Raw genomic sequence first — 21,599 nt, 5'->3', positions numbered from 1 at the left:
TTGACACACAGTTTTTCAGAGCTGTGTAGAGAATACCAGAGAGTTTGGCAGAGAGTTTAGAGGGGAGCAGAGGTAACTCAGCTACAAATGCTGTTCTCTGCACTGCTACAGTGGGTGCCCAGACATGAAACCAGCTGATACCTGGTTCCCATTTTATCTGGGTGAACTTCAGTTATTGCCAGAGAGTATCACAGGCAGTTAAAAGTTGTTCTGCTTGCAGGAAGCAAAACAACACTTGGCATCTGGGATTATTTTGCCCCTTGCCACACGTACTCCTGTCTCCAGCTCTGTCTGAGGGGGAGACAGATCACAGCCTTGTCGGGCTCTGAAGCTGGAATACCTCCTGGAGAGCTCCTGGCTTCCATCCAGCTCTGGAGCTGTTTGGAAGATGAGACATGTCCGTGGACATGCTTGTTCCTTCCTCCCCGCCGGGCATACATGTTGCAGCAGACTCTTCACTCCCTGCAGTATTAAATACCAGGGATTATTGACACAGGTGTGGCTTGCCTTCCTCCAAAGAAGAGCCAGGCTTGTTCTGTTTGTCTTTAAACTTGAAGAAAAGTCCGTTCTGGAGCTGCTTCCCCTTGCATATTTCACCTGATAAAGGTCTGAGTTCTTCAAGTCCAGCTCTGTAGCTGCAATTATTTCTGGCTGCTGTTCTCAAACAGGCTGTTCTGAGTGTGCAGGTCTGTTCATGTCAGAGTGAGAGGCTGAGCAGTCAGCACAGATGGAGCATTGCCTCAAATACCAGCAAATAGCTGAAAATAGCTCCTTCCAGCCACCCTGTTCTGGGTACAGAAGGAGCAAAATCTGTACAAACTCCGTGGGATCCATTCATGGAGGAGTGAATTTCTCACTGAGGATGCTTGCTCTTACGCCTTGCCTCTACTCCAAACCATGAAGAATTTTTAGTACTGTGTACTAGGGAAGAAAGCTTGTGCAAGAAGTTAATTTTGTCAGCTCTCCTGAGCCTTTCCTTTGCTGCTGTGAGGCTTCAGAATTTTCACAGCCCAGCTTCAGATTTTTCACAGCCCACCTTCACCTTCTTGATTCTGCACTGCAACAAGCTGTAAAAAATAAAATCATCGAAGTAGCTTGACACCTCCAGCCTTGTCATGTCTTGCTGGTACTTCACCAGTGAATTTCTCTTTCACTGTAGCAAGTAAAAGTGACTTGAAAGCAGAATTTGGGCTGTGCAGATCAGGGGCAGGCTGCTGGGAGCTGCTGTGCTCCTGGGGCTGTGGAGGGAAGCAGGTAGCTTTGGGATCAAGCTCCACTGGAAGGCAGGTGTTACTAACTGTACCTCCACATGGAAAGCAAAAGTTCTGGCACACAGTTCCTTGACTGGAAATTACTCCTAACAAATAATCTTTGTCAAATATTGAGATAGCATATGTCAGGTGAATGGAGTCAAGTTTCAAAGAAGCTATTTAAAGGTTTTATGCTGTGAATGCTTCCTTTCTGAAGCACTTTCTCACTAAAATGTTTTGCCAGGTTTTGGTTGGGATTTTTTCAATGGGGTTGGTTTTTTTTTTTTTCTTGTCATTAATGAGTGTGGATTTTCAGATGTAATTTAGCTTGGAAAGTAAAAGGCAGTGTCAGCTAGACACATTCTTTATTTTGATAGGGAATGTCTCAGGAGTTGACTCTTTGATTTGTTCTTCCTTCCCTTTTTGTCTGTGACTGTGTCTCAAAACAGATAGATTTGTAAAGCCTGTACATCAGTGTCACTGAAGGGTGGATGTATCAGGGATTTTTCCTATACTGGCTTATTTCTGAGCTGCTGCACTTCTCTTGGTATCTAGATCATGGTCCCTACAGGTTTTTCTTAGTTAAATTTCTTATGCTGTACTGGGCACTTTGCCTGGAGCTATGTATCAGAGCTGGCAAACAGGATATGGCTGTAGGAAATGTGCTTGTTTTAAGCTTTCTCTTGGGATTCTCCCCTCTCACAATACAAGAAAAAAAAAGAAGGGGTGGGAGGGGAGGAGGAATAAAAGCATTGTACTCCTGTTCCCTGGCTTTCTCTTCCCCAGACTCTAAATGCACTTGACACGCACTCTGTTGGCTGCCTTCAGCCTGGGTGCACACCAACATCAGGCAAATCTGGGGAGCAAGAAATGAAATCATTGTTGTCATGCACTTTTAATATTAAATGAGATGTTTCTGGTGTTCTGTTCCCATGAGCACTTCTGATCTTTGTAGAGGAAAAGCAAAAACATAATTGCTACCATGTTCCTTTAAAAAAAGAAAAGAAAGGGGGGGAAAATAAAGCATGATGCAGGGTTTGGAGTTGTCTTTCTCCTGCTGCCTGTATGATGTAGACATTTCACCTGCTTGCTCTGGCAAGGCCATCATCACTATTGGCTTAGACTTTCTGCTAAGTTGTAGTTTCTTTCCATCATACCCAGCCAAGTGAGGCTGTTGATATGTTGGGACTACAGGAGATATTCTGAATTGTAGAGAGGAGGGAAAATTACAAAAACTTACTGCTGGCACTTGCTCAGATTGAAGAAATCCCTTGTAGCAGCTGTTGCAGTAGCAGATCTGCTGGCTACTGGTGGAAGAACTGTACTGAAAAATTCTCTGCAATATCTTCAAACTAATACCCTGCTTGACAATGATGTGACTGGTCTGTACATTTTGTGGCTGGCAGGTTAAATTGGCATTAAATTTACATGCAAACAATCAGGTGAAGTAGTTGGGAGAGAGAAGAAATTCTGCAACACAAGAGCATTCTCTGAAAAAAAATGAAGAATGTTGAGGGGGAGGTACTGTCTGAGCTAGTTGTTTTTAATATTACCTGGAAGTCAGTGAAAAAATGAAGCTGCAGGATTCAGCTGGCTGCAAGTCTGGGAATGCAACTGAGCACTGGCAGCTCTGGCATGAACTTCACCACTTTTTAAAATTTGCATCTTAGTTAAAGCAATCAGGGTCTGGTTTTGTATCTTTTCTGCCTCTCTCTTGAACCATTTCTCCTGGTAGTTTGAAGTGCACCTGCACTGACATGTGCACCTGCTTCTGCAAGAATTGCTTGAATTTGTACCTTGTGGTGACAGTTAATGCCAGCAGTTATGTTGGATGTGAGCATTGTGCTGGGTTTGTGGATCTTGTTTCAGGAAGGATTTAGTGAGCATTGTTTTAAGTCAGTCCATTCTTTCCATTAAATAAAGCTGTTCTGGGCAAGCCTGTCCAAACTGGAATTCATCAGTCTCAGATTCATATTGTTTTGCTTCCTTCCTTTAATCTCTGTTCCATGCTGTGAGGATTGTGTTTGGTTGTTTTTATTTTCTGTGGAGCCTGAGAAGACACTGGTTTTTATGTAACTGCATGGAGACGCTGTAGGACTGAAAAGATGGTCTATATTTCACCTCAGTGAGGTGAAAGCTTCAGGCAAAATGCAGCACTTTCCTTATGTGTGTGTACATGCCCTCCCTTCATCTTGCTCCTCTTTAACTGCTGGTGATGCATGGAAACTGAACCAGCACTCTGGGTGCTCACCAGCCAGGCTCTTGCAGGCAGAGTCGTCTTGTCCAGGGCTTGAAAAAAACATGTCTTGGGAAAGTGGAAAAGATGAAAAACCTTTTCCTGTACTCACACAGGATTAGTAACAGCATAAGTGTTGTCTGCTATCAGTGAGCTGATGTGCACAATTGTTCTTGGAAGCACAGAAATCGTGACTTATGTTAAAAAGATGCGATTTGAGGGTTTTTTAATACTTTGTCCACAGCAGCTTGTGCTCTTCAGAGCCTGCTCTTTATTAGTCTCCAGATCAGGGGAAAGGAGTCTCCCTCCTTCTTGTCTTTGTGTTTCCAGACTTCTTCCAACTTGGCTCTGGAGCACCATGGCATCCCTTGACTCCTTTCAGTGGCTCTGTTGGAGCGAGGCCGTCTGGCTTTGGGCCCTTAAACCGTTGATCTTGTGAGATCAAGGCTGCAGAGCAGATGGCAGCCAGAAAATCAACTTGCTGAGTGCATGATAAAGTACAGTACTGCTTTTTTTTTTTTTTTCCCCCTAACTCAGTCAAGCTTTAAGTGAATTCAGAGCTGCTTCTGTACAGATTTCCAGGGGTTTGGTTTGTGAAAACTCTGTGGTACAGGTGCCACTAGCAAAGTCTTAACTTCGTTATTTTTTTGAATGACCTCAGAATTCAGATGGAAACGAACCCTTTAAGTGATGCCTTTAGCTCTGGGATACTTGAAGTCTCTAATAATTCCATATATTTACCCTGATAGGGAGATTTGACATAAAATCTCTCCTGCTGGAGCCACTCAGCTGCTTGATTTTGTGCTCTTCATGTGAGATACTGATACATAACAGTGGAACTGATACTGATACATAACAGTGGATATTGGTGATGTAATCTACAGAGAGATCACCTTTGCCTAAGTGGATTTAGGTAACTTCCCTATTTAAAATTCAGTTACCTTTCAAATTTTCCATTGTTTAAATGCTTTGGAATTCCTTTAGAAATCTCTCATCCACACATAAATATTTCTTCTCTTTCATAACCAAAAGGTAGCAACTTTTCAGTATTTATTGTACCTTATTTTTCCACTTGGTGATTCTCCATTTCATTCCACTTAATGTATTAGATTAGATCTGCAGATTTGTGGTTTTTATGCTGTCTTTCCTAATCAGTTCATTGTACTCATGGTGTGTCTCAAACTTAAATTAGCCTAAGGGGGTTTAGGACAGTTCTTGTTGTGTGATTGCTCCACTGGAGGTTTTTAGACTGTTCTGGATCTTCAGTAGATACTCAGAGGTTTGAACAAGACTCCTTAAACCTTGCATCTGCCAAACTTTGATCAAGTTGTTGATGCTTGCCTCGTAGTTTTCAACAGCAAAGGGAGCAAATATGAACAAGCACTGTAGGAGAAGTCGGTCATCCCTTTGTTTTCTGAAGGCATTTAAGAGGTTTGAAAGCAGCGAGTTAATGAAAAGCTGTGTTGATGTCTCCAGCTCGTTAGGGATGGAGCAGTGGGTGGAGGTACGAAGGAACTCATCACTAAGCAAAATTCCTATCCCCTGGGCAGTGAGGTGGGGCTGCAATCCGGTGCTGAACGTGTTTGCTTTTGCTTGGTGTAGCTCTGGGCTCTCTGATGTCTTGGCTGAGGCCTGGGGATGTGGGGACTGGGCTTGCTGGAGCAGCTGTGGTGGGAAAGTGTGGGCCAGAGGAAAACAGTGGAGCCTGATAGGGCTGGCTTGATTTAACCTGTTATAAATGGGACAGACTCAAAGGATGCAAATTAAAGAAGAAAATTCTGGTAAAAGCAAACTTACTGATGATTCTGGAAGTTCATACTATTTAACACAGCTGACATTTCAGAGATCTTTGTCTAATATAAGGTGCATGACAGGAGAGGGTTTGGCCATCAGATTCTCTCTCAGCATATTAGTTCATGTTTCCTGAGAGTTGTGTGCTTATGCTTGGTACTAACTCCAGGCATACAGGAGACTTGAAAATGGGCTTCTGGAAAGGTCAGAAATGCAGCACAACCCCTTGCAAGCCTGTTAGTGGCCCAAATAAGAGGGCAGCCTTCTTGGGGCCACGTAGCCCATGTCTAATGCACCTGAATTTGGCTGTGCCACTGTGATCCTTAAGTGCCTGCTTGGTAATATTGCTATTTTGGGGGATTGTTTTTCTTGCCTTTGAGGACAAGTGGGCAGAAGGAGATGGGAAGCATAATGGAATCATAAATGAAGTGCTGGGTATGAGGAAGGATTGAGAGGTGCTCAGGGACATAGCCTCTTCCACTTCACTCTCAGTTCCACTTAAAACTTTCAAGGGATAAGAGTGCAGGATGCAATTTAGTCAAGGTTGGAGCTAAAGCAGTTCCCTCCTTTCACCTCAACAAATATTTGCTTGTTGTCTCAAACCAAAGTGAAAAACACTTTTAATTACCCATCCTAGCAAGTTCTCCCTGGAAAGGGAATGAGCAGTGTCCTGACCACATGTATTTACTGCTGGTGAGTCACTGTATGTGCCTGGACAGATGTTACCTTGCACCTGCAGCTCTGTGAGCTTCTCCAGCCTCCATGTTCATCTGGATTTGTCCTCACAGCCCATCAGTTACAACAGAATTGCCCCCAGTTCTCCAGTGGTGACCTGAAGCTCACTGTGTGAACTCCCCATCCATGTAGGTTTATGGCAAACAGTCTGGATTCCCTGGATTCCTGTCCAGTGCTCTCGCCAAAGAGAGGTACTGCTTTGGCATAAATTTTTTGCTTTGAAATGTCATGTTCCTGTTTAAATTTTTCTCTGCCTGTGCTGCTGGAGGCCCTGGGAGAAGAGCTGCTGATGCACACACCAAGGGCGTTGTCTCAGAGGGGTTGGAGCTGTTACACTTCAGCCCATCTCAGAGGGGACTGGGGCCAGCTGGCCAGGGAGAAGATGTGTGTTCCTCTGTGTACTTCTTTCATTCTCTGAAATAGCTTTAGCCTTGTGTTTCTGTGAACCCAAGTGTACTAATGCAGAAATAGTGCTTTTCTTTTCTTTTCTTTTCTTTTTTTTTTTTTTTTTTTTTTGTCTTCCATGAATGGCTATAAAACGTGCCCTGTAGCAGTTAGTGCCACACAAAGAATTTGTTTTTCTGCTTCCAGAGGGCTTTGGCTTCTCTGAAAATGGGTGGATTTTCAGAGTGAGTTTGGCACAGGCTGTTGCCACATCTGGCTTGGTGACCTCATTGCTCTCTCCTCACCTGATGCGCATCTCACCTGACTGGAAATGGAGAAAAGGAGGGGGTCAGGGAGCGGTTACCAAGCAGCATTCTGTCAGTGTCAGGTTCAATGAATGGCTTCAGTGTTTGGAGGCACTGAGGAATTTTGGACAAACAGTCCAGTGAGTCACAAAAGGTCTTTGGGAGGGAGGCAGGGGGAGAGGGCAATGTTGGGATACAGCTGGGACTGTTTCAGAAACTCTATTTGTGCCAAGCTTGATAGTGCTTGTGACTCTGCTGGGATCCCCCAGAAGCACCAAAATATTTGGGTGTTGGTCTCAGTATGGTGGAACCATATTTAAGAGTGCCTTGTCCTACATAATGCTTCATGCTCAGCACACTCTGCTGCAAACATCTGTAAGTGAAGTGTCCTTAATTTCTGTAACCAGGGATGGATTAGCTGTGTGGAGATCTCCAAACAGCACTGCAAGCCAGTGGAGGTTGCCCTTGAGTCTCTGGTAGAGCAGGTTGGTTGTGTCACTCCTGGAAAGCAGCAGCAAGAGAATTGACAGTGAGATCATCCTTCTGAAGTAGGAGCACAGGATCTGCATCACCACCACTCTCCCTGGCAGTTTGGTTTGGAGAGGCTTTGTCAGCCAAAGCCCTGCATGGCACAGTGGCAGAGATGAATTTAGCACCACACACACATCTGGCAAACCTCTGCAGCCTGGGACCCTGCAGAGCCCTGGGAGGCTGGAGAGGCTGATCAGGTGCTGCCCTGAAGTCCCTGAGCTCTGGCTCTGGGAGCATCTGGGCTGTTGCCACATTCCTCTGGGGAATGCACCAGGCTGACCCTGCTCAGAGCATTGGGAGTTGCACAGGCCTGCGGTCGGCATTCCCAGGACTAAAGGAGTTTCCTGTGGGCTGGATCCAGCCTGTGTTTACCTAACTGTGCTCTAAAACACCGACTCCTGGTTGGTGCCCAGGGCCAGTCACCAAAAATGAGGAATCCATGATTTGATCTGTTTTGAGGAAGGGCTTCGAGTACAGCAGTTTCTGTGGAATTCCAAAGGAGTTCAGTATGCAAGACCTGGTGAAACAAAGCCGAAATTCTTTCATTAAATTTAGCTTTGCAAAGAAGTGGAGCATCCTGTTAGACTTTGACTTTTCATGGTCCAGACATTGTCCTTTTATCTAATATACTGAGTTTCATTCTTAAATTTTATTCTCTTGTCTCAGAATAAAGTTGTGCATTTCTAAACAAATAAACAGCGTAGCTTTTTAGGTTGGAAGCATGATTTGACTAAAGTCTGTTTCTTCCTCCTTTCTTGCAGGAATTCTCAGAAGTGGAGAAAAGAGATCCTCAGGAGCTAGTTGGTAAGTTCACTCAGAAGTACTTATTCACAGGTTTTTTTTCAAGCTAGACCTTGTAAGTCCCACTTTGTAAAAGGCATCTTCCCTCTGTCCTGGCAATGCTGTAGTTTCAATTATTGCCTGAATATTTTCAGTGAACTTTTCTTCTGGGAGAAAGGTTTCATGCCTAAAAATACGAAAATAATTTCATGTATTATGTGTTTAAAACATGTTTGTAAAGGGCAGTGTTGGTGTTTTTCTAGACCAGGTTAAAACCAATAGTGTAGCTTTGTATAGATAGAGCCAGTGGAATCAGGAGTGATGACTTTGTCCTGTGGCTTCCAAAACTCACCAAAACTATCCCCATTTAAATGTGAGCCACTTAGAGATTTCCAGCTGCTGTGCTGACATAGTACTGTGTGTTTTCTAATGGTTACTAAAACTTACTTGATTTTTGTGACACCTCATTTATTGGTCGCACCATTATAGATTTGGGAAGTCCAAATTGTGAGCTTGAAATACAATCCTCTGCTTGGTCTCTTTGGAGCTGCACAGAAACTGTATTTTATATTGCATTTCTGACTGTCTTGAACTGACCCTCTGCTCCTGAGGTTACTCCTACAGCTGTGTGGTATCATGTAATAACATCATTAAAAATGAATGAGTTTGGAAGTTGCGTCATCACTCAAATCAGTTTGATATTTCAGCCATAAAATGTGATAAAGGTAAATTAAGATGGTAAGTACTCAGGTGTTCAGCTGTAACTCCTACAGCAGCCATCACTGAAGTTTGGGATTTATAAGTCCTTTTTTAGTTGGCCTGCCTAGACTTTGCAACTGCTCTATTGGATTTTCTGCCTTTAGAGGGCAAAACTGCTTCAACCAATCTCATCATCAAATGCAACAGAAATCTTTCTCCAATCTACTCATCTGCCTCAAAATGCACCCTAGAAAAATGGATAAGACAACAGCATTTGGGGTAAAAAGTGCAGCAAAATCTCTGGAAGCCAACTGCCCTTTTCATCTGTACTTCACATATGGCAGAACCTGTGCAGTTGTAAAGCAGTGTAGTGGGAAGTCCTTTCTCAGTGAAGGTTTAAGGCTCAGGTTACAATTTTGTTAGTTTCCTTTTCCCCCAGTGACTGCCCAGACTTGATTTCTTTGTCTCAGACTTGCCACATGGGTTTAAAAGCAGCACAGGGAGCACTTAGTAGTGTCACAACTCATGGGTGAACAGTGTCGGAGAGTCTGAGACCTGGATTGAGGTCTCTGCAATCTTATCTTTAATATCCTTTCCCAACAGCAGCCTGCAGGCTGGCTTTGTGCTGAACCAGGTTATTAGAGATCAGCATACTTGCCATGCTGGATTCTGTAGGTCTGTTCCATTAGGCCATATCTTATCTAGTTGAAAAGGAATTGTTGCAAGAGACTTACGGTTGGAGTAATGTAAGAACCACTCCCTTTCTGGAAATTTGGACTTTCACAGTTAAAATTCTTCCATGGAAAATGGTGCAAGATTTTCTGACACTGCTCAAGTTTTGTCTTATCAGTATGTGGAAGTCAAGGTCCTCCTTAAACAGTTTTCCACAACTGCTTTTTGGATTAGAAGCTTGCAGGCCTGCCCTTCTCAGAAGATAACCCTGCATTTTTCAGCATCACCTTTATTAAAGCCTGTGATTTCTGTGTGCAGTTGCTTAAGTATTAAATGTAGGCTCCTGCCAAAAGCACTGTTTGTGTTTGACCTCCCCTGGATACACAATAATGTTGGAGCAGCTCTGGGAGTGGGGGCCAGCTGGGATCCATCTTCACTGCTCTTTTTTTGTTTCTTTTTTTTTTCTTTCCCTGTGAGGCTTCCAGCTGGATGCATTCCCTGATGTGTTTAGTGCATGCTAGGTGAGCACTGAGTTGGCACAAAGGGAACAGTAGGGATGAGCAGCTGGAAAGGGCATGGTTGTCCTGATTATGCCAAAGTAGTGATCACATAATCAATGGCTGACAGAATGAGAGGGAAGGTTTCATCCCCGTGGTTGAGAAGGAAATACGTGTGAAACTTATTTTCACAGATTTCTACATCAGCATTGTCCTTTTGGGCTTTTTGTACCACTCTGAAGAGTTCATGGTGCTGCCAGGACATTGCATTTGCTGTGTCCTGCAGCCTTGCAAAATAATACTTCTAGGATGTGGGAGTTTTTTGCCCTGAAGTTCTTTGCAGCATGGTTGTTTCCCTTTTGGATTGTAAGAAATGTTCTCTCCAGCCCTTGGGATATCTGAACACAAAGTCAGTGTTCATAAGAGCAGAAAGTATGGCAGGTCTCCCTCTGCATTTCTCAGCCCACGGAGCAGAAAGGGAACTGGTGTCCTTCCATGGATGGGTGACTCACTGGCATGTTGTTGCTTCCAGTTCTTCCTTCTGATTTGGCTGTTCTGGTGCCAGGAAATCAGAACCCCCCCCCCCCCCCTCCTCCGGTTTATGCCAAGCAGACTTGACTGGAGTGCCAGGGAATGCAGTTTTAGAGACCTGGCACCACCGGTTTGCACGTCTCCAGGGGAAACCCTTGTCCCTCTGATCACCATTTTCGTGGTTTTTTTTGCATAGTGTGACCTTTAGAAACAAACTGCCACCTGAACTGCCTCTAATCCCCTGTGGCTGCCTAAAGCACAGCATGTAAGTGGCCCTTGAAAGGGACAGGAATTCTTCATCCTGCCTGGGAGCAGTGTTAACCCAAGAGCCATGATCCCTACCATATCTGTCCTGTACAGCCAGCTCCTGTGCTTTCTGTTCTTTTGGTCTTCTCTGCACTAGGAAAACATTCCTACCTCTCTGTAGGAAACGAAATTGCTGTGTGCTCTCTGACAATGTCTCCAGCACGGCCTTTAGACTGAGAGCAGTCATTTCCTTCTGGAAATGGAGCTCAGAGTTTGCACTGTGCCACTTTCTCTCCTGCTTTGCAGATTGTCTGCTGCTGTTGGGTATAGGTCACATAACCCATCTATCTCAAACTGAAGCACACTACATGTAGCATTTCCATTTAGTTTTCTGCCTCACCAAGATCTGGTGAGCAAATATCCTTCACTGACTGCTGAGGTGCTGAGTCTTTGCAAGGTAACCCCTAATATTTGCCTGTGCTTTGGCCTGCTGTGCATGGCCTGGGAGCAGAGTGTCTCTGCTTAACCACAGGGCATGTGCTGACTGCACACAAAGCTACAAACACCTATTGCTTGTGCTGATGAAAGTTTATATTTTTAGGTCAGCTTGTGGAAGGAGAATGCACGGACTAACACCAGCAGCAGTGTCCTTTCAGGGGCAGTGGCCCCTGCTTTTTTGAACCCCCATCTGACTCATGGGATCTGCTTCACAGCCTTAGTTCTTTGTCAGGACTTAGAATCTGATTGGGGAAGATATTTACTTACTGTGAGCCAGAATCTGGGTGTGCCTGGAGTGATTAATTGTGCCAACAGCCACTTCCTGAAGTCCCCATTTGGAGATCCTCTAGGCTGAGCCTGCAAATCACAGGGCAAATTAGGGGCTGAAGCCAGTGTCACTACCTGTGACTCATGTCAAAGTAAAACTTTGATCTTGGCAGGAATAACAGGATGCACAGAGCACTTGGATGTATCCTGTGAGGACACACCTTGTGAGCTGTTCATCTGCAGTTATTGCTGTAGAGGTGGTGGAAAGCTGCCCTTGGGACTTGGAAAACACAAAATGTTTTATACAGGAGCCTGTGGCCATACATGCAAGTCCCAGGATTATTCTGAGTGATATTCCCAGCTGTCCTTTCCTCTAGGGAAAGAGCTGGTGGGAAGATGCTGTGGAATCAGCCATTCTGTCTGTTTGGGGAGCAAGTTTGAGAACTGCTGGAGGGCATGGATAATTTGTACTTCCTTACAGTAAATAAGCCCAAAGGGGTTAAACTCACCCTTAAACTCACCCTTTTCTTCCTAATGATGTGTCACCTCAGTCTGGTTGCAAAGTGATCAAATAACTGAGTAATGCTGCAAGTTTGTGCTCAGTTTGTGACGTGCATGTCCTGCCTTGCTGCTGGCAGCGTTCAGCTGCCTCCAGCTCTGGTGGGATTGCAGGAGGGAAAGATTCCTTAGTTCCAGTTCTTTGTAAACCATTAAAAGATGCTTTCCCCCATAATGTTGATAAAGGTTTGTTTTCACAAGGCTTAAACTAAAGAGGAAATGAGCACTGAACCTGAAAAGTCATGCATCAAAATACATTGTCTCATTGGGAGCTGTTGTTTTGCCTCCAAAATGATTTCTTTTCCAAGGGGGCTTTGAATGGTTTGCTGAACATGTTCTTACGGCTTTGACTTTTTTTGCTGGTAAAACGGAGGTCCCACCCAGAGTTCCTGAGTTTATATGAGCACACAGTTCCCCTTCCCATAAATGTTTCATTTCTCTGTGGCTCATCTGCAAGGACAGGGAGCCTATGGGATGCCTAACGTGGAGCTAGGCTTGATTTTTTTTTTTTTTAAAATTTTTTTTCAGGTGTTTTCTTTGCCTTATGAAGTCTGGATTTAATAGTCTTTTTGACTTTTTTATTTTTAATGTTTCTGCTGATGCTGTGAACCTCTTAAGCCATTAATCAGCTTTTACCTTTCCCAGCAAGCCTTGTGTGTTGTGTATTATCCACACCTCTGTGTCTTTACCACTGTCTTTCTGGGTTTTCTGAAGCTCTAATTAACCCAGAGGCTTCCCCATCCCACCAGCAGCTGTAACCTGTAACAAATGTGTGCCTTGTCAGGGAGCTCCCTTTGCCTGCCTTTCTGTCGGGGCTCTGGCAAGCTTTCCTCCTTCCATCAAGGCTCCCACTTGGTAAATGCCAAAGGACACTTTTTGTTTGTTGCTGGCAAGCTCTGAAGAATTTAACCCTCAGCAACATCTTGATGAAATAGAATGAGTGGTTGCCTGCCAGCTTTGCCTCTCTAAAGGATGTTGTCCTTAGTGCTTTGCATTTTTACAAAAGACATGGAAACTGTAGCAGCACTGATCATGTGTGGTGTTGTTTATCTGCAGCCTCAGCTCCCCAGAGTCCCGACACCCTTGTCTGGCCTTTGGGCCCTCCTGGCCTTTATTCAGAGGAGCTGAACTCTGGGTGCTGGAGCTGCAGCCCAGGCAGCTTTACTGAGGAATGTGTAACTGAGGAGCTGCACATGTGAGAAACTTGGTCGATGTGACTTCTGTGCTGCTCTCAGGCCTCTTATCCACTACAGACCAGCTCTGGGATGTGTTCCCTGGACAAATTATGCTTGAAAACAATCCCAGCTGCTTAAATGGGGCACAAATCTCTGCTCCAAGGCTTGGCCAGAAAACTGCCTGGGTTTCCCATAATAGTGGGAAAGTAGCAAGCAGTGGGGGGAAACGTGGCTGTTTCTTTTGCTGATAACTCTGTAAACTAATCTTTACAAGGCAATCAGGTACTTCAGTAGTATATCCCAGTACAAACAGCTGTGGAAATCTGGCAATCTGGACTGGGCTGTTCCCAGTCCTGCAGAACGAGTTGTTCTTTCTAGCAATAGTCTGTCTCTGTAAGTAAAGATCAAAGTGCCTATAAAAGAAGTGTTAACTTAAGGATGAAATGTAATTTCTTGTGGTTAACTCCTGACAGCCTTGGGGAGCATTGTTCCCTTCTGGAACTATTTTGGTTCATCCAGGTATGTCCTGAGCTAAATAGTCACAAAGTGATTATCTCCCCCAAAATGGAAAAGAGCCAGACTGCATAAAATTGATCCTGTCATCCTCCACATGCATGGTCCAATTCTCTCTCCAAGGGTGTAGGTATCAATAAAACAAGCATCATATCCCTCTTTTAATGACCCAGCCTTTAGGTTCTTTAGTTGCTTCTTGCTCAGCACCTTAAAAACACGACAAGTAGACAAGTACCAGTTGTCAGCATTCTCATCACCTTGGTCCCTTGGTTCCCAATGAGGGAGTAGTGCTGACAAAGACATAAAACAAATTTCATTACTTTTATGGCTGAAATTCCCGTCAGTAGTGCCAGAACTCATCCCAGTTTGCTCTCTCCAGCTTCTTTTTCAGAGAGAGTGCGGAACATGTCTCCAGATGAGATCAAAATCCCTCCTGAGCCTCCTGGCAGATGTTCTAACCAGTTGCAGGTTGGTATAAGTCCACTTCTCTTTTTTTTTTTTTTTTTTTTTAAGACTTGCAGTTCAGGGGATATTTGGGAACCCTGCTCAGTAATTTTGCACAAGGCAAAGCTGCAGCATTAAAGCTGGGTTTCACCACACTGCGTTTATGAATGCACTGTGTTAATGCTTTAGGCTTTACAGCAGTTCTAGTTTAGGAATCTCAAAGTAGCTTTAAGCTGTTTTCCAGCCTCTGTGGGTTAGTTATGCTTTAAAACAGCTCTTGATCCCAGCAGTGACACAGAAGCAATGTTTACTGTCAGGGCTGCTTTCCTCTTACCTCAGCAAATTCAGCTTCCTAGCAGAGAACAAATTGTTTTTCTATACAGGCCTGAAATCCCCTAAACTGGAATAGTTGAGGCAGCAATGCCTGGATTCCTTTTCCACCTACATGTCTCTGGATGGTAAACATTTAGAGGGAAGGCTGGTAGCTTAGAGGCAACAAAAGAACACAAATGCATGTTTTCTCTGGTGCACACCCAAATAATGGCAGTGACCAAGTTTGCAATAACTTTCTGTGTTCTCCTCGTTGAGTGCAAATGAAAGAGCAGGGACTGCTGTCTCCTAACACACGTTCGAGTTTTAACTCTGGTTTTCTGCCCAACAGAAATACAAGTAAAGAATTACTCCTGGACTTCTCTATAAAGTAGCCCCTAATGTGCAGTGGTGATTCAGAGTGACTCACCAACCAGATGATGCTTTCTTCTTCTCCACACACTGTACCTGGGCACACCCAAACCTGTGCTGTAGGAGCATTTTACTGACATCAATGAACAGGTCTAACACACTGCAGAGGAATGCACAGAGCTTGACAGGGCAGACAGAATAAAGGAGAATTTTTCCCCTTTGACAGCAGTTTAGTGTGTTAAATCAAAGGGGAGCTTGTCCTCTGCTGGCAGGTCAAACCACATCTTAGAGCACTTTGAGCAAGGAGATGGGATTGTTCTTTAGAGATGTAAAATATTCTGGGCTTTTCTCTGGTGGTTTGCTCTTTTGTCAGATTTTTCCTCTGATAAACTGTGTTTTGAACTCTGCCAAACAGAGGATTTCTTATTATAAACTTGACTGAGTAGTTGCTCATCTGTGGACTTCAGGAACTTTATTGCTACTCCATGGGGAGGGGATAAAAGGGAACAGCTATTCAATCATTTCTACTCCCCAAATTCACATTTTTTGCAGTTGTTCCTTCAAACCTCACAATGTGTATGCTGGACGTGGAGATGGTGTAATTTCCTCTTGCTGATTTTGTGACATCCTGATGAAAATTTATCTTATAAAGGTTGTTGAGTTTCATATCAGCTCTTAACAATCCTCCTTTATTCAGGCTGCAGCAAGCCCTTAGACAATAGTCAGCTCTGTGTTTGACTGTCCAGGGAGGGAGACATGAAGTGACTTATCCAGAAGCAACAAAGGAAAATTGACTCAGCTTCTCCTATCCTGAAAGACTGAAGGCCCAGCCTCTGTTCTTATGTGCCTCTTGTAGATGAGAAATTCCTGTCAAAAAGAAAAGATGACAGAAGTTACTGAGGGTATTTTAGCAGTACCACTTAACTCTCTGTTCTGTCTGAAAGCTTCTGCCTCTGCTTCACCATCACCAGAGTAGGAATACTTTTAAGTACTTTCATCACCTTGCTGAGGAAAAAAAAAATCATGTTTGATTTGAAATCTTTCAGCCTTTTTGGAGAGTAGATTGCTTGATATCTGCAACCTGAGTCAGTTAAGTTGCCTTTTGCAGGGGCTTGTGCCTTGTGGGTGATGTGCAAAGAGAAGCTGATTCCATCTGACTGGTACCAAAGCAGGGATTTATGAGCACATTGTTCCTGAGAGCATTTGGCTGCCAGTGGGCATCCCCAGCAATACCTGATGATCACACTGGGTTTAGTTCTCCAGCAGAACTTGGCTCTGGCTCTGCCTGGGTAACAGATGAGCAGGAGCTTTGCCCTGTGGGCAGTGTAGCCCAACAGCTCTTTCTCAGGTGCACACCTGAGGCTGCAGGTGGGTGTTGGTGGTCACTGTGAGTTGTGGGAGAACCTCTGGATTTCAGAATTGGCTTCTCTGTGTCGTGGCTGTAAAGGGAAACAACAGACTGGAAAGGAGTCTGTGCCTTACATGCAGATCTTTAATCACCAAGGCCTTCAGTAAGTGCAAAGATAATTCCTTTACCAATCAGACAGTTCATGAAGGTACTTCAGACCTTCAAGCAGAAAGTGTCTCCCAACCAGCCCGGCCCTGGTGTAAAGGTGAAATCCTAGCTCCGTTCAAGGAGGTCACTGGTTCAGCTGGCTTCTTTCCACATGTACAGTCGTCAGCTGGTGTGCTGCTCCTTTTCATCCTGGCTCACCCTGTAATCTTTCTCCTTTAGGATAAAATTCAAAAGCTGTATGAGAGGAAAGTGAAAGAGGGCATGGATATGAACTACATCATCCAGAGGAAGAAGGAATTTCGCAACCCCAGGTGAGCCACCATCTTTTCATATGTGACTAAAGTACCACGGAGCAAATTTGAGGAATTTTCCTCTTTGTTGGAGTTGTAGCAGAAGGAGGATCCTAAACAGGAAGGACTACTGCTTGCAAATTGTCTTTCTCATTTTTGTGACTGAAACAGTGGAACTCTTCTTTGTGTTTGGTAAAGCAGCAGCTGGAGTTGGTGTGTTGGTTAGATTTTAAATGTGAAGGCTCGGGATGAAGTACTTCAGAAGATGTGACTGTTCTGGGGAATAGGAAATGTTCTGGATAATGGGGTGCCACATCCATCATAACAGGTGTAGCTTCCCTGGTTCTCATTTCACTTTGTGTGAAGAGGTGAGAACCTCTCTCTGTTGACACATCTGAAACACTTCTGTTCCCTTCTACCTCCCTGGTTCTGTTCTGACCTCTTGCTTTTCCTTTGCAGCATCTATGAAAAGCTGATCCAGTTTTGTTCCATTGATGAACTTGGTACAAATTATCCAAAGGTGAGTGGCAGTGCTTTTGACTGGAAAAGGAGTGAGTAAAGGATAACGTGGAGGTGTAAAGTCTCACCTCAGGCTTTCTTAAGCCTGCTTGCTTAGAGGTCCTGTAAGGCAACTTCAGCCTGAGCCTCTGCATTGAAGTGAACATTTTTGTGTGGCACTGAGCCTCAGTGCCTCAACCTTTGCTACAATGATTCTGCACAGAAACTGCTGAAGGGTGGAGGTATGAATGGAACTCCTTGAGGGGGAGAGAAGCTGAGTAGCAGAAAAACGCATGACTTAGCCCAGCTTCAAAGCTGTTTCTTCATTCACTACAAAAATGGTCCCATAAAAGAAGGTCTGATGGGATCTTTGTGTCACTGGGATAGAGGAAGAAGTCAGTGATGATTATCATTGTCACCTCTGATTATCATCAGACAACAGAAATACTTAAAACATTTTTGCACTGGGTTTTGTGTTTCTGTGGGAATAGCCCTAATCTGATTTATTTCTTTTTTTCAGGACATGTTTGATCCTCATGGCTGGTCAGAGGATTCATATTACGAGGCACTAGGTAATTCCAGGAAGTCTCTCTTTTTTTTTTTTTTTTTTTTTGTGCTAGCTTAGGTCTTTGTGTTTTGTACTTAATTAACTGCACTGGAGTCTTCACTTTCTGTATAAATGAGAAGTCATCACATGCTGCTCTTTAATGACTCCATTCTGGTTGGATGTGCCTGAATGTTATTGATGCTTCATCAGTTTGGAAAGGCTTTTCATTTAAATTGGTTCTGCAATGTTTTCATCTCTCAAATCATTAAATTAGTGCTGCAATGCTTTGATTAAAAAGCAGCAGTCGCTTTCATGGCAGTTTAATTTTTCTATATAGAATTTGCATCTATTTTTTTATTTTTTATGATGGGAAGTGTGTGAATGAGTGAGAACTATGGAATTCTACTGTTCTTAGTGCTTCACATCTTCTGCTCTTTCTCAGCTAAAGCCCAGAAGATCGAGATGGACAAACTGGAGAAGGCCAAGAAGGAACGCACCAAGGTACTCCAAACCTAAAGAGATGCAGGTGCAGGGCTTTTGTTTCTTTCCCTGCTGAATTTCATTCTGTTGCTTTGCTGTTTCTGTGCTAAAACTGCTTGTTTTATCCCAGTTCTTCCATTTCTTCTTGCATGTCTTTCTCCAAACTGCACAGATCAAGTTATTTGCCCTTCTTTATAGGTCCATTTATAGGTTGTTTATTCCAGTGGATTTCCTGCTGTTTTGTCAGTATTTTTAAACCAGAGCTCTAAAAATGGCATTCAGTAAGTCAGATACAGGCAAGATAATGAATAAAGAACAGCTTTTTCCTTAATTTACGACTTTTTGCTTGGTGTCTAGCCTAGTTAAAGCTTCATTTCCTCCCTGTATCTCAGTGTGAGACAGTACCCGTTTTCTGTTCTCTGTGATATTGCCTTGTTGCATCAAATTTCCAGAAAAGCTGGGCCTGTTTTAACCTGCATTTTGTGACAAGCCCAGTTATTCTTCTATATGCCCCAAAAAGAACACAGGCTTTGGAAGAGATTTTATTCCTCTCCTGTGTTTCCTTTAAGCCAGTGGCTGGCATTAGAACATGTCTAATGTTAGAGATTTGCCATCCTCCTTCCATCTCCAGTGTGTGGAGGGTTTTTCGTGCAGTGCATGCTGTGTCTTGCTGCTTGTTTTGGTTTTTTGCACAGTAGCCCAGGTATCTGATCATGCCCTTGCCCAGATCTGCAGTTCTGAGGCTGCAGTGCTGTTGGAGCTCTTGTTGCCAGGTTTCCTGCTGTGATGCAGTCGCAATAAATCGTGCAAGCAAGGACTTGCCTTGCATGTTCCTTGAAGGAAAAAGAATTTCTAACTGTATAAATATAGTGTTTAATAACCAGGATCTATCCTGTCTGAGCTGTATCAAATCCTGTGCCTCTACCAGTTGACAGACACATTTTTATAGTATCAGACTTAGGAGCTGGGTTGCGGGAATCCTTAATTCTCATGGCCTGAAGTCCGTGTCTTCCTTCCTGCATGATGGGCAGCTCAGAGGTCAATCCGATGCCTTACATCACATTAAAGCTGTTTTTAAAAGACAGAGAGGTGGTGTGGGTTAAAAAAAAGGCTATGTAACACTTCATTTTTTTTATCTTCTCCCTTTTCTCCCATGTGTCTCTCCCTTCCCAGATTGAATTTGTGACTGGCACTAAAAAGGGGACAACAACAAGTGCTGCTTCCACAACCACCACAACATCCAGCACCACTGTGGGAGGTAAGGAATGGTTGTGCATGTACCCCTTAAGCTGCAGCAGTGCTGGGATTAGTGCTTCCTGAAGCCTTGAAGGATCCTTAATGATCATGTAATGCAAGAGAGTGTTTCTTCTAAGGGGTGTTGAACTGGCTTTCTTCTAATCCCTGTATTCCATGGCTCTCCTTCTGGAATGAAAGACTGGGGCCAGGTGGGATGGTGAAGAGACTTATTAGTGGGTCAAGAAAGCTGCTGCTCTCTGTGGTTGTAGAGTATTCCTGGGACTGATACATCTTGAGATTTGGAGACACTGGAAATCATTCTCCTGCCATGCAAACTGAGGGGAAGGGAGAAAAACCACTGGAGGCTGATGAGTGTGTCCTGTGCCTGTAGCTGAGCAAGTGGGACGTGTGTGCTCTGTTGAAATTAAATCTGCTTTGGGGCAGGGAGTGATCCTGTCTCCCCTTTGGCTGGAGTTTCAGGTCTAGAGTTCTACTTTGACTCCTGGTACCCCAAGAGAAAAGTTGCCTTTCCTCCTCCCCATTTACTGCCAGTGTATCCTGAAATAAAATGTGAGGGGAAGCTGTCTAGTCAAGCAGTGGGATATTAAGGGTTGACAAGCCAGGGTGTTAAGAAGGGATTGGTGACCTCTAACGTAATGCTAATCCTTGTTTGCTTGGTTTAATCAAATTCACAGATGCCCAGAAAAGGAAGAGCAAGTGGGACTCTGCCATCCCCGTAACGACGATAGCTCAGCCCACCATCCTCACCACCACTGCAACACTGCCAGGTGTTGTCACAGTGACAACCAGTGCCAGTGGCTCCAAAACCACGGTGATCTCAGCTGTGGGCACCATTGTGAAAAAGGCCAAGCAGTGACTGCTGTGCTGGGCCTGGTGTTTTGGACTTGTTTGTCACTGAAGCCATTGTCCTTGGAAGGGAAGGGTGGCTTTCTCCTTTGGTAAACCATGACAAGATTCTTTGAAGCAGCCCACGGTTCCCCTTTGGAAGGCTGGGGGCAGGAGCAGGATGCCAGCTGTGTGCCCACAGGAATGGACCTCTGCCCACCATGCCTCTGCCTTTGCTTGCTGGGGGAAGAAGCAGGCTGCCTGTGTTGTGCTTGGAGGAAGGTGGTATCTGGAGTCAGCTTGTAAAAGTTTGCTTATCAATTACTGCATTGGGGTCTTACCTACTTGCAAGTTTGGTTTAGGGGGAAAAAAGAAAATAAATTCAAAGGGCAAGCAGTGAAGGACTGTCAGTGTTACCCCTGTGTGTTCCAGGTGGTGCTTCAGGGCTGCCTGCAGCCTGTGTAGGTGCCTCCCTCCAGAGCCAGCTCAGTTCTGAGGGAGTTGAAGCAGAGACAACCACTCAGTGTCCACGTCCAGATGTGTAGCAGAGACTTGAAGCAAACTACATCAGTGAGTGTAGGCTCACTCTTTGTTCTAGCACTGACACCTGTACCCTGTGCTCTCTGTGTAGATCTTAGTGACCATGTGTGAAACTCTTGAACTCTTGAGGAAACTGTGCTGGAACATCCTGTTGCCATCTCACAGGGATGGAGATTTCTATGCAGAACCCTTAAGCTGTAGAGGTTTGATTTGTGAACTCACTTGCAAAGACCTGTGCAGAAAACACTTCTATTGCCACGGAATGAGGTTGGACAGCAGATAAGCAGAGGAGAGTGTCTGATCCTATTTGTGATGTTGTCCGTCTTTGTTTTAGCTCGTGATATTCTGTGAATGCACACATGGCAGTTACTGCTTGCTCCACTGTTGTGAAAAAGTATTTTCAGTTGAAAATTTTGTTGTATAAAAATCAAAAAGTCTTTAAAAAAAAAAAAAACCCTGATGTCACTGATGTGTCTGCATTTCTTTAAAGTTAAATTTCTACCTAGAGCCTCTTTGTCCTCGTGTATAAGCAGTGATAGGACAGATGGTTACCAAATCACCAAAAATGTAAGTTTCTGAGAATTCAATGGTTTGGAATTGCTTTTTTTTTTTTTTTTTTTTTCTCCCCCCAGTTTTTTATGTAGCTTGTGTTACTTGTGATCAAGACTTTGCATTTATGGAGACTTAAGGTAGAAATAACAGGTCGATATCCTGCTTGTTGATATCCTGGCTTTAGACAGTTTTAAAACATGTTAAACACACTGTCCTGGCAGTCATTTAAGCTTTTTAAAAAAAAGTGTCTGTGTATCCAGGAATGCTCATGGGAGATAAACCAGAGGACTGATGTTACTGT

General features: G+C 44.1%; 1 protein-coding gene across 1 annotated transcript in view; it reads left to right on the top strand.

Annotated features, from left to right (window-relative positions):
* Positions 1-21,206, top strand: part of SAP30BP (SAP30 binding protein) — a 29,917-nt gene extending 8,711 nt beyond the window's left edge. Inside the window, exons 4-11 of the mRNA XM_082294003.1 lie at positions 7,994-8,036; positions 14,048-14,136; positions 16,529-16,620; positions 17,059-17,119; positions 17,618-17,669; positions 18,087-18,145; positions 19,298-19,382; positions 20,056-21,206. Of these exons, the coding sequence (XP_082150129.1) occupies positions 7,994-8,036; positions 14,048-14,136; positions 16,529-16,620; positions 17,059-17,119; positions 17,618-17,669; positions 18,087-18,145; positions 19,298-19,382; positions 20,056-20,237 (663 nt within the window). The 3' untranslated portion in view covers positions 20,238-21,206. The remainder of the gene's footprint in view (positions 1-7,993; positions 8,037-14,047; positions 14,137-16,528; positions 16,621-17,058; positions 17,120-17,617; positions 17,670-18,086; positions 18,146-19,297; positions 19,383-20,055) is intronic.
* The last annotated feature ends 393 nt before the right edge of the window (positions 21,207-21,599 follow it).

This window comes from Coloeus monedula (genome assembly GCF_965178545.1).
Source record: "Coloeus monedula genome assembly, chromosome: 19".
NCBI lineage: Eukaryota > Metazoa > Chordata > Aves > Passeriformes > Corvidae > Coloeus > Coloeus monedula.
This window is presented reverse-complemented; position numbering and strand designations above follow the sequence as displayed.